This window comes from Pyrenophora tritici-repentis, chromosome 2 (assembly GCF_003171515.1).
Source record: "Pyrenophora tritici-repentis strain M4 chromosome 2, whole genome shotgun sequence".
NCBI classification, from domain to species: Eukaryota; Fungi; Ascomycota; class Dothideomycetes; order Pleosporales; family Pleosporaceae; genus Pyrenophora; species Pyrenophora tritici-repentis.
The window spans coordinates 4,226,933-4,239,619 of NC_089391.1; the positions used below are offsets into that span (position 1 = coordinate 4,226,933).

The 12,687-nt window shown below is 47.4% G+C and overlaps 4 protein-coding genes across 4 annotated transcripts; 3 read left to right on the forward strand and 1 right to left on the reverse strand.

Moving 5' to 3' along the window:
• Nucleotides 1–5,384: 5,384 nt before the first annotated feature.
• PtrM4_070440 (uncharacterized protein) lies at nt 5,385–6,031 on the reverse strand (the record flags this gene model as incomplete). The annotated part of the gene is made up of 5 exons (XM_066105906.1): nt 5,385–5,429; nt 5,485–5,560; nt 5,618–5,654; nt 5,860–5,974; nt 6,029–6,031. The coding sequence occupies 5 exons, from the start codon at nt 6,029–6,031 to the stop codon at nt 5,385–5,387; spliced, it is 276 nt and encodes a 91-aa protein (XP_065964533.1).
• A 1,163-nt stretch (nt 6,032–7,194) lies between these two features.
• PtrM4_070450 (uncharacterized protein) lies at nt 7,195–7,779 on the forward strand (the record flags this gene model as incomplete). Its single annotated transcript, XM_066105907.1, has 1 exon — nt 7,195–7,779. One exon carries the CDS (start codon nt 7,195–7,197, stop codon nt 7,777–7,779), a length of 585 nt encoding a protein of 194 aa, XP_065964534.1.
• Nucleotides 7,780–7,875: 96 nt separating this feature from the next.
• Nucleotides 7,876–8,373, forward strand: PtrM4_070460 (uncharacterized protein; the record flags this gene model as incomplete). Its single annotated transcript, XM_066105908.1, has 1 exon — nt 7,876–8,373. The coding sequence occupies one exon, from the start codon at nt 7,876–7,878 to the stop codon at nt 8,371–8,373; it is 498 nt and encodes a 165-aa protein (XP_065964535.1).
• A 59-nt stretch (nt 8,374–8,432) lies between these two features.
• Nucleotides 8,433–11,509, forward strand: PtrM4_070470 (uncharacterized protein; the record flags this gene model as incomplete). Its single annotated transcript, XM_066105909.1, has 2 exons — nt 8,433–11,149; nt 11,170–11,509. 2 exons carry the CDS (start codon nt 8,433–8,435, stop codon nt 11,507–11,509), a joined length of 3,057 nt encoding a protein of 1,018 aa, XP_065964536.1.
• Nucleotides 11,510–12,687: the final 1,178 nt, after the last annotated feature.

A 12,687-nucleotide genomic window follows, 5' to 3' on the forward strand; every position in this document is an offset into this window, starting at 1 on the left:
TGTATAGTTTCCTAGGACTTACTCCTGCCGATTACTATGCAACTCCTGCGCGGAACATCTACTCTACAGGCTGTAGTTAGGGAGCTTAAGAAGCGTCTCTCGCTATTAGATTCGAACACTAAGAACCTCCTGCGCATCTAATACAGGGCTCACTTAGAGAAGGCTAAAACTAGTTAATCTAATGTAGATAAGTAGTTTAACGATTAGCAGGCTCTCTATACAAAAGCTTAAGCGTTCGAACTTTACGAAGTTAAGGGTGATCTCGCTGTTACCAACTTTCTAGATACGTTAGCGGCAAAGATCGCTCCTAACTAGGCACGCAATTTGCGATAAACAATCACGACCGCGTTAGCTATAGGTTAGCCGACTATAAGCCTTAACAATATAGCTAGAGTGTTTAACTTAACTATATAAGAGCACAAAGCATCTAGCGGAAAGGGCAGATTAACTAGAGTGTTCTCCACGTTTGGCGGTAAATCCGCTCCGAGCGGAGGAAACTCTAGAGGATTAACTAGAGGACCACGGAAGTATTGTCTGTGCAAACCTAGCAAGCTATCCTATTATTAGGAGCCTATTAAATGCTGCAGGCTTTAACAGGCAATCACTAGAAAATCTAATCTAGGACCTACTCCGATCTATTTGTCTGACACGGATACTAGGATAATTAACTAAAGGCTTTATAGTTCTAAGTTTTTAACGCTGCTTACACAGCTAAAACAAGCTAGATAGAAGATTAATTCTACTTAGCAAACGTCTAAAAAGTCTAAGACTACGAACACCATCGTAGCTTATATTATTAATCCTCGCACTTTAAGGGATCTGAGCAATGCTATCTTTAACCTTAACTATAGTGGTCACCTATTTTCCTATAGCACGATCTTCGACGGCGGTGGCGCGCTCTACCTTGCTAATAATTAGAACCTATTAGTCTTAGGAACTTACAAGAAGTGCTTAGACTACCTAATAGTTAAGGCTAGTACTTAATCCTTACTAGTCTTAGGGGTAGGTGATTGACTGTTCAAAGATTTCTTTAATAGACTAGATAGTCTACAGGACCTGTTGCTTAAGAACGTTATAGTTGTTAAAGGATTTTATGTTAACATTGTTTCTGAAGCCTTGCTTAGGAAGGTTAGATTCTAGTACACTAGTTATAATTAGACTATCCGCTCTAGGGACATAGAGCACAGCATTATCCTTAGAAAGCTCTACGTCGCCTATAACCTAGTCTTTATTAAATATAAGCTATTCCGTTATCCTTCTATGCCACTATTAGTAAACAGTGTAAGACGATCGGCTCAGCCAAAACTTCTATTAGATAATAAGCTTTTGTAGCATTAAAGATTAGGCTACCTAGGTTAAAAAGCTTTGCAAGCACTCGCCTAAGCTGCCTAGAACGTCAGGATCGAAGGCACCCGACAGCTGGAGTGTGAGCATTGTGCCACTACCTATGCCACACAGGTGATCTCTCGGAGACCAAGAGAGCGATCCCCCGACCATTCTATCGAGTCTCGTAGGATCTGTTCAATTTTCCAAAGGGACGATTAAATAAGCAGTTTACTCTAATTATTAAAGAAGATTTTTTAGGCAAAATCTTTAATTATAATGTCTAAGGGAAGACTCTGTTAGAGATTATACGGGTGATTACAGCTTTTAAAGCTTAGGTACAACGGAAGTACGACTTGCGGATTATAGAAATCTATTAAGATAACGATACTGCTACTTTGCCTTAGAGAGGGCGATTAAGATACGAGGAATAGGCTAAAGAGAAGAGGATTATAATCCTTAGTCCTCTGCTATATACACATGAGCCAAATAGCTCGGCGGAGCGGGCGGGTTAAGAGCTAATCACGAAGTCGATTAAGATACGCCTTAGCACAAACTTCCCTAAGAAGCTCTAGCCTAAGATTATAGATGCGGCGGCTTACCTATACGCAAGAAGCCCTACCGTAGTCTATTAGTACCGATCTCCTAATAAAATCATCGAGAGCTGGTTTAGGCAGTACTTTAGATAGTACGAGCCTGCGCAGATTAGACACCGCACCGCGGATCTGCGACCAGATTGGAGTGGGATCTACGCCTATAGCTGTCGCGCATATCCCTTAGATTAGGACCGCGCAGCAGGGCGAGATCGTCGTGGATTTAAAGTTAATCTAAGGGGTTATATTAGATATTTAGTTAGCTATTAAGCGTCTAATCTCTATAGGATATAGATCTCTATTACTAATTAAGTAATTACTTCTCGCGATGTGTCCTTTGACGAGACTCGTTTCTACATAAGGAAGAACGAGGATGAGATACTAAAGGAACAAGCAATCGAACTTGCGGATGTGCTTAATATCGGAGAATTGCATAATCTAGGGGCGGACATTAATATCCCGTCCCTTGGAGATTAGGTAATCTAGACGACGGATCTAACCACTAAGAGCAATCTCAGGGGTGAGCTACCCGAAGGACCTAAACTAGTGGCCGGCCAGCCAAATAATTAGGAATAAGGGCAAGCAGAGACTAAGCGAAGTGATTCACTAGCTAGTAATTATTTAAGAATTCGCACAGGTTAGAATCTAGGATATAGACTTGCAACCCTAAAGCAGACGCCTAAGCCGTATAGCTCTAGGATAGACGCTAATCGGCGTTTCCTATCTAGTATTCAACAGGGAATGCATCAACCTAGTGGAATTAGAGATCTAGATACGGGTGATCTAGTCGTTACTCGATCACGTGGCGAAGGGCTAGAGCGCCTAACGCAACTTAATAAATCTCCTGCGCAACTAGTGTCCACTGACGCAGATAATTAAGAGGGAATAACTACTTAAGAACAATTAGTTGCTTGAGGCACGAGACGTCGTGGACGTCCGCGCGCATCGGCGGGATCTTCCTTAAGGGCGACTGCGCCAACAGGGGATCTAGATGTTAGATTAAGTGCGCCTACACAAAGGACTAGTAGGAGACTCTAGGGAGATTAGCTAGAGCCTAATATAGTCTATCGCTATATGCCTATTAGGCGTGGACGAGGCAGAAGCAAGGATCCGGACGATCAACTGGGGGTGGAGCTGCACCTAGAGGTGTGCACGCATTAATCGCGGATCTTCAAGATATAGATAGTCTATAGAGCGATTTCAAGCACACGTACATACTAGGGATAAATAAGACCTAGGAGGATCGAGCAAGTTATAAGACACTGAATGCCGTAGTCATGTCAGCGACGCTCGATCTATCTGTGCCGCAGGCACTTGATTTGGGGATCGTCCGCATAGGGACGTCCTGCCTAAACCACCACTAACATAGCGCGAGCTACAGAGCCATTTAATGCGCCCTCTGTTTATAGATGCCTCTAACAATAAGATTAATTTGCTTAAGAAAAAAGGTATATAGACCGAGATCCTGATAGATCAAGTCCCTAATAAGCTACTCCCGCTTAAATAGGTTTAGACATATAAGTGTGATCAAGATAGGTACCTTAACTAAGGCAAAGCTCGGATTGTTGTGAGAGGCGATCTCTAAGAAAAAGACTCGCTAGATTCTACTTATGCAGCCACGTTGGCGGCCAAATCCTTTAGGACCGCTATAGCGATCGCAGCTAAGTTCGATATAGAGATTATGCAATTTAATGTCGTAGGAGCATTCTTGAATGCTAAGATTATAGCAGAAAATCCTGTGTTCTGTTAGCTACCTAACGGATTTAAGAAACCTAGAATATATGTTCGGCTTAATCGCGCGTTGTACAGATTAAGAGACTCGCTACTCCTCTAGTATAAGAAGTTCTCTAGATCGCTTAAGAAAGCAGGACTAGAGTGCTTAAAGGAAGAGCCCTACCTGTTTCTAGACAAGGATCGCAAGTTCTTGTTGTTGTTCTATATAGACGACATCCTGCTTATATTTCGTAAAGAGTTTAAAGATCAAGCTATAGAATTATAGAAAGTAATTAGTTCGAAGTATAAGATTAAGGCATAAGGACTAGTCAAGTGGTTCCTTAGGGTTAGGGTTATTCGGGACTAAGACTCTTAGACGATCACCCTAGTCTATAACACGTACATTAACAAGATCACCAAGAAGTTTAGCTTAGAGGATAGAACATTCCCTTTCACTCCGCTACCGTCGGAAGAACTAATCAAGTCTAATAGAGAGGCAACTAAGCAGCAGATTAAGGTATACTAGGAAAGAGTTAGATTAGTCCTGTACACGGCTATTATACTTAGACCTAACGTAGCCTTTACTGTCTCTAGGCTATCCTATTTCCTGACTAATCTAAGTGATTAGCACATAAAGGCGGTGGAACGAGTGATTATGTATCTATACAGGACTCGATAGGATGCTATCTAGTATAGGCACTACAATAGACTAGACCTAGTTATCTGTGGCGACGCGTCTTTTGCGGATGATCCGGAAACGCGTCGCTCATCGCACGGCTATATTGCGATGCTCTTTGGCGGCGCGATCTTCTAGAAAGCGACGCGCTAGAACACAGTGACTACCTCGACTACTAAAGCTAAACTCCTTGCTCTTAAGCATACAGCTAAAGAAGCTATAGCACTTAAGCGCTTCTTTAAGGAACTAACCCTTAATCTTAGGGACGTTTAGAAGATCTAGTGCGATAATCAACAAACGATTTAGCTGGTTGTTAGGAAAAATAAGCGGATCACAACAAGACTACAACATGTGGACATTCAGAACATGTGGCTTAGGCAGGAGCACGCAAAGGGATCGTTCTAGGTAGAATACCTAGAGACCAGCTTAATACTAGCCGATGGTCTCACAAAGTCGTTGACCCAACAACAGTTTAAGAAGTTTAAGGCACAGCTTAATCTTCAAGATACGAAATAATAGATCGCTAATTAATAAAGCGTTGTCTAAGGAAATTAGTCTGATTAAGGAAACTACTATACAAGGCTTAAGGCTAAAGGCCTTAATTAGCTAGAATGCGTCATCAGCGAGGCTTACCTAAGAAGGAGCAAGAGATCAACAGAAAAGAAAAGAACCTAAGCTTCATCACGCTTAAGCTTCTTAGCAAACTTAATAGCTATCTTGCTAATGCGATTAGCAAAGTCTTAAATAGACTTGCAACGAACAGCAGCGCGATTAGGAACAGCAAAACGCTAAGGCTTTCGAGCAGACGAAGGACTAGCAGAAGGCTCACGATCAAGAAAAGGATTATACTTATCCTAGCGAAAGATGCTCGTCTTACGAGTAGGCGTAGTGTAGTCAGCCTCGCCAGAGAGATTAACATAGTCCTCCTCTTTCTAAGTAGAGCAGGCATAGTATTTATTAATGTTAAAAACGACGTCCCCCTCTTTAGAGACGAATTAATCATTATTGTTATAGGACACGGGGGCCTTCTTAGAAGCGCGAGTAGATAGACGCTCAGACTTAATGCGATTATTAAGCTTCTAGATTATCTTAAAGACGATATTGTGGTACTTCTTAATAATATGCTATATAACCTTGTTAGCTATGCACAAGCTATTAATTAACTAGAGCATTACTTACAAAGGAAGCGTCCTTGCGCTGCTCACGCATGCCTTGCTTTATGGCGGCGTAAACGTCACTAGCGATCGACTCGTCGCTAGGAACAGCATTAGCTAATCTAATTAAGATTAGGGACTAAGCGCGAAACTTATACTAGAGCACACATATAGCTCCTGCAGGCCTTGCAGTAACTGCTCTTGCTATTAGCCTAATCATAACAAAGCCTATTACTATTGTTTAAAGCCTACCGCTTAACGCAACGCTCGCAGGCGAACTTGCGAAGAGCACTAGCTTAAGAGTTGTATTGCTTCTTAACAGACGAGCGGGAAAATAGGCTTATATTATCGTTAATTAGAGAGGTGGTGCGGCGACGAGACTTAGGCCTAGAGCAATTACTAGCAGTAGAATAGGGAGCGCCGATCGAACGCAAGCTACTAGAGGCAGTGATCTTAGAGTTGCGAGTATATTCGGCATTAGCTCGTTGAGCGGCCTTGCCGCGAGTAGTCCTAGGCTGTATTTTGTTAGTATCTTGCTTACTTACTGCTGCGCAGCTGCTCAAACTTACCATAACTAGAGCGGCGACGACGAAGACGAGCAGAAAGAGCAAAGGAGAACGAAGGCGAGAAGAGTGGAGAGCGTGCTGTGCGGGAATTCGAAGGAGTAATAGTGCGGAGTAAAGGCGATAGTGAGGATTGTTGTAATAGTAAAGTAGAAAACATAGAGCAGCTAAGCAAAGGACTAAGCTATAGGCATTAATATTAGGGATTAGCGCTAGCCTAGCGGGGGCAACGCTCTCAGCGTTGCTAGTGTGATGCTCGCCAACTAGTTTTTAGCATAACAAACAATCTCCGACTATTGTCAGATTGAGGCGAGGTTTTGCTCCATGATCGAGCCGATGGTGGTTGGGGAAGGACATGAGACCCCCAAACCAGGGCTAGCGCCGGGACTTAGCACTGCCAAGCCCGAGGCGAGGCCACCTCCCACAGACAGAGCCGTAGACAGACACAGAGAATACACACTTGATCCCATCCATAAAAATCTGACAATTAAGAGTCTCACTGCCTGTACCGAGTACAGAAGAGTCAATCAAAGTTACTTTATACTACAAATACCGTCAATACGACGATCCCCACGCTACAACACGTAAGCGCCGAACCGAAGAGTCATCAAAACTCATCGACAAGATGTCTGTACTATCAAACAGAGATCCAACAGTGATCCTAACGGATTATACCAATTGGGCTAAATGGTACCAACAACTACAAGCGGAATGCGCCGCATACCAAGTGTGGGAAAAGCTATCAGCCATCAACTGCAGCGACGAATCTGCACGTTACCCAATATCGCCAAGCGATCGGCGACGATAGCGCCGAAGCGCCAGCCTACGTACCGGTACGACCCTCGGACCTCGCGACGAACGCGAAGACGTCCTATAAAGAAGATATCGATTATTACCGAATACAACTAGAAGAGTTTAGAATACTTAACCAGAGATATCAACAAGAGCGGACCGGACTTGGAAAGCTCACCGAGCACATAAGGAAGACTGTGTCACAACACCTCTTCTACAACTGCTGCAAGGCAGGTCTTTCCCATCGGCAGTGGATTGAAAACTTAGCCGCAAATGTTGGGATTGACACGAAGGAGGAACTCAAACGTGCGAGAGAACGTTACCTCGCGGCCCAAAAACCGATGAGGTTGTTAGCACAGTGGGAGACCTGGCTAACTGAGATGGACCATGCAATCACGGAAGGCAAGGCCCTTGGCATACCTGAATGCCAAGACGAAGAGTTTATCAAGGAGGATTTCGTCAAAGCAGTTCTCAAACCATCACCAGAATGGACTACCGCGTTCATGGCCGGTGGAAATAAAGACCCACGTGTCACTGTACGGATGATGATTAAACAGTTCCGAGAGTACGCCTCACTGTTGCATCCGATCAAACACAAGGTCCCGAAGGCCGCCTTTGTAGCAAGTGGACCTCAACTGAACGGCGAAGACGCAGATGACGCCGCCGAGAAGGCCCCAGGAAAGCGAGGTCGCGGCAAAAGCCGAAAGACTCCCGGACCGGGCAAGGATAGGAAACAATGCAAGGTATGCGACCAACAGCACGAACTAAAGGATTGTTGGTACGCGTTTCCGCACAACGCCCCTGTTTGGTGGAAGCCACGTGAAACACTGAAGACGATGGCTCAGCACCGAATTGATAGCGACACTGATCTCGAACAAGAGATAAGGGGAGCCAAGAGAGCTAAATTAGGGACACCCCAGATTAAGAAGTCACAGAGCACTCCGGTAGAGGATACTGTCGAGTGACCAGAAGGCCGGAACATAGGCCAGATCAACCTTATAATCTGTGCCTCATCATTTATGGCAAAGGAATCTAAGTACCCACTTCAACGCTCTTACATAATGGACTCCGGAACCACTATACACGTCGGCAACGACCTCGGACGATTCACGAATATTCGACCGCCTATGACAGGAGACTTCCTCTGGGCAGGCAATACAAGGGTGTGGATTAAGGCATACGGTTCAGTTACTCTGAGAGTAGATAGCGCAGACGGTCACCGTCTCCTCTACCTCGAGAACGTCGCCTACTGCCCTGACCTACACTGCAGTCTTGTCTCCTTCCGGATACTCCGCCGGCAAGGTCTTTGGTGGGACACCAAATCCGACCCAACAATCCTCCGACGGTCCGACGATAGCGAACTGGCAGTACTACACGAGAAGTACGGACAATGGATACTGGAACTCAATGACGCTGAGGCGCGAGCAGCGTTTTCAACGCAGCAGCCAACGCGCAGGACAGCCGTACGAAAACGAGCTGAGGCTATAGTCTGGCACAAGAGACTTGGCCACCCTGGATCCGACGCCCTAGAACACCTAGTGAACCAATCTGAGGGGTGAAGATCGTCGGGGTCCCCACAGTGAAATGCGATGCCTGTGGGATATCAAAGTCGAAGCGAATGATACGACGGACGCCCCGGACTATTTTAGAAGGTCCGGGAGAGCGAGTTGCGATCGACTTTCACGACTACGAAGCAGAAAGTACGACCAAGGAGAAGAGTCAGATGCTTATTAACTGCCGCGTTACGGGATACATATGGGATTTCTATCTTAGTGACAACCGAACGGCAAGAGTCATCCTTAAAAGCCTTAAGATGTTAGTCACCTTTATGATGAATCAATTTGGTATAACGGTAAAGGTTATTGAGACGGACAACGAGATATTTTCCGTGAAGCCAGAGGTCGCCAGATGGTGCAGAACAAGAGGTATAGTACTCGAGCCTTCCGCCCCCGATACGCAAGCGCAAAACGGAGGAGCCGAACGCTCAGGGGGTGTGGTAAAAGAAAAGGGTCGAGCAATGCGACTCGATGCACATCTGCCGTGGGACCAATGGCCGGAAATCGCCCGGACCGCCGTCTACCTACACAACAGGACGCCGAAATATCAGAACCGCTGGAGATCTCCATACGAGATGTTCTTCACGGCAATCGCTTTCCAGAATGGAGTTGTTACATCACCACGCAAGCCCAACCTGTCGCATTTACGAGCGTACGGCTGTAAGGCATTTGCGATGACGGATGACACGAAGCGAGGAAAAGGACGTCTACAGAGATTTGACCCGAAAGCCTGGATAGGGTACTTAGTTGGTTACCGTTCGACGAACATATTCCGAATTTGGGTACCATCTATAGGCAAGGTCATTAGCACTCGCGACGTTGTATTCGACGAGGAAGTCGTATATAGTGGAGAGCATAAAGAGGTTATGGACAATCTTATGCATAGCACTACAGAGGAGATAGCAGCATGGATTCGAACTATTGAACTGCCCCCTGGACCAAATCCCACACGGGAAGAACTTGGAACTTTCTACGAAGATGAGACCATTGCTAGAGCGCCGGAAAATGGGCGGCTCGAGTATGATGAGGCGGGAAGGAAGGTAGTACCTTATCCGACGCCACCACATACGCCCCCACCGGCAGCACTGCTTGCTCAAATGCTAACTAATGTGGAACACCCCTTCAGGGACGATGATACCGGAGGCTACGGCCTACAATCCGAAGAGACTGCCTACGGGAAACAAGGTCTTGACACTAGCTACGGCGAACATGGTGTACAGACTGGCGCACAGCGCGAACATGGTCTATCCGCAGGCGTTCCACGCGAACAATGCGATGCCGGAGGCTACGGCCTACAATCCGAAGAGACTGCCTACGGGAAACAAGGTCTTGACACTAGCTACGGCAAACAAGGTCTCGCGAGTGGTATCCTCCATCCGGAACACAGGATGTTGAAGGAGCCATGGGCAGCCGCCTTTATGGCAGGCACCAAGGCAGGAAACGTTCAAAACTTGGCAGGAGAGCGACTGGACAAGGCAAAGCTTGAGCGTATGATGCGAAACGGCAAGAAGCCTCATCGCAGCCAGCTGCCACCGCCTCCCCAAGCGAACGGCCTGCGAGAGGATCACGAGTTGTTCTATTTTTTCAAAGAGGCTGAGATTACACATCTCCATAGCCACAAGGAAACCAGATCCTGGTCAGAGGTCCCGGCGAAGACGGCTCGGAAGACCGACCAGCAGGTACTGGACTCAATGTGGGTATACACCTACAAATTTGACAAGCACCATCGATTCCAGAAGTGTAAGGCGCGATTGGTAGTGCGTGGAGACCAGCAACGAAATGTCACCGCACAAGAAACCTACGCTGCTACACTGGCCGGAAGATCGTTTCGGATGCTAGTGTCGATTGCGGCCCGGTTTGACCTAGAGCTGAAGCAATACGACGTATCGAACGCCTTCGTCAACGCAGATATTGATCGAACAGTGTACATGCGGATGCCCCCAGGATACAGGAAGCAGGGAACAATACTGCAACTAAACAAAGCGCTGTACGGCCTACGGATCTCGCCATTGCTCTGGCAAAGACACTTCACTGCCTTCCTTCTAGAAATCGGGTTCTCGCCAGTTCCCCACGAACCTTGCTGCATGATCCGAGACGGAGTGTTCATCTTCTTTTATGTTGATGACATTATCCTTGCCTCTTCGAAACGGCACGCGGAAGTAGCTCGGAAAGTGGAAGAGGAACTGAAACAGCGATACAACCTGACCGGAGGAAAGGATTTGCAGTGGTTTTTAGGAGTAGAAGTTATACGGGACCGAGAGAAGCGAAAGATCTGGCTGTCACAGAAAGCTTATGTTGAGAAGATTGCACGGCTGGCAACGAACAAGGACCAACGACACAACACACCAATGGCTAGAGTCGAACTAGTTGCACGTGAGGGTTTGGCGACTCCTGGAGAGATTAACTTGTATCAACGCAAGATTGGATCGTTACTCTTCGCCGCCGTCAACACCCGACCCGATGTCGCATTCCCAGTATCACGACTCGCCCGGTTCCTCACAAACCCTGGTCCACTACATCAAGAAGCCGCTGACCGAGTGCTGTTGTACCTGGAGTCAACCAAGCTTCTATCCTTATCATTCGGAGGAGACGACCAATTGGTAGTAGCTAGCGATGCATCCTTTGCGGACAACACCGCGGATCGCAAGAGCTCCCAAGGGTACGTTATCAAGCTATTTGGAGGACTGATCGCATGGAGGGCGAACAAACAAGATACCATCACGACATCTACGACCGAAGCAGAACTCCTCGCGCTATCGCAAGTGGCTAAGGAGTCCATGTTTGTGCGGATGCTGCTAGAGGAGCTTCGGTAGAGTTGACGGAGAAGACAATTACGATACAGTGCGATAATACGCAGACGATCCGGCTGATCAACGAGGAGATCTCTCAGCTGACGACGAAACTCCGTCACGTGGACATCCACAATCACTGGCTGAGGCAAGAGGCAAAGCGAAAGTCTATCAGAGTCGTGTATGTACCGTCTGGCGAAATGCTCGCCGATGGTTTCACGAAGACCCTGCCTGCCAACAACTGGCCCCAGTTCTTGACGCAGGTCGGACTGGTTGAAGTGAAGGAACGAGACGTAGAGGAAGCAGATCCAGAGGAAATTCTGGAGAAGATGGAAAGTCTTGTTATATAGTCCGGTATGAATGTCGCAAAGACCACTCCACCTCAGGCTGCCGAGGAGCGCCGAGCTGAGGGGGTGTGTCAGATTGAGGCGAGGTTTTGCTCCATGATCGAGCCGATGGTGGTTGGGGAAGGACATGAGACCCCCAAACCAGGGCTAGCGCCGGGACTTAGCACTGCCAAGCCCGAGGCGAGGCCACCTCCCACAGACAGAGCCGTAGACAGACACAGAGAATACACACTTGATCCCATCCATAAAAATCTGACAACTATTTGTCATGGATCAAACCCGCGACCTCTAGTAAGCGAGGTGGCCCGTGCGCCTTAAGCGAAGGCCACAGCCGAACACCAAAGTTCGACCCGCGCAGGTCTTCGAACCTGCACGCAATATCTCACTTAGTACTTAATACAGATACGGTCATCTCAACTATTGACGTCCCTCACACTATATTGCGTCTACCATACGGTACCTAGGACACGCGCGGAAAGTGACCGCACCGAAGAACTCAGCGCGCAATCAGTATTGCTCGTGACAGCAACCCCGCAACCCCGCGGCTGAGACGGCGACAACTCGTCCCCCATCTTCGGTCACAGACCCGCATCAGGATAGCTCGCGCGCCGCCAACTGGGACTTTGAGGCTCTGTTATACGACTGCGGAGTGGAACTCAATTGTCATTGGCCCTCGTACGCGCGCGATACAAGCTATTGTGCTGACAGCGGAAGGCGTGTTGTGCTAGAAGCCCATCATCGAAGGACGTTGCCAGTACCGCGTCGCGATTGAGAGTATCGCGATTGCACTGGAACGATTGCGACGGTATCGCATCACCTTGGTGACTGGTAGACGGTTTGGCTCACCGCTTTACTTCGAGCAAGGAGTCAGGAGTGTGACAGCAAATAATCAGCTGTGCTCCCCGCCCACATTTGACGCACTCTCTCACAATCATAACCACTCTCTTTCTCCACCTACATTAACCACACCCAACACCTTAAATGTTTAGAACTATCAACGCCATTAGCGACAACGTCTCTACCGGCGGCCGCCACCCCCGCCGATCTAGCGACATGCAGCCTCCTCCACAGCCCAGCGTGACTGACTTCCTATTGGCCGCAAGAAGCGCAAAGACAAAGCGCCCGCGACCCCCCGCAGCCAAGACTCCAGCCGCGAGCGACCTAAGGATACTGCATCCGAC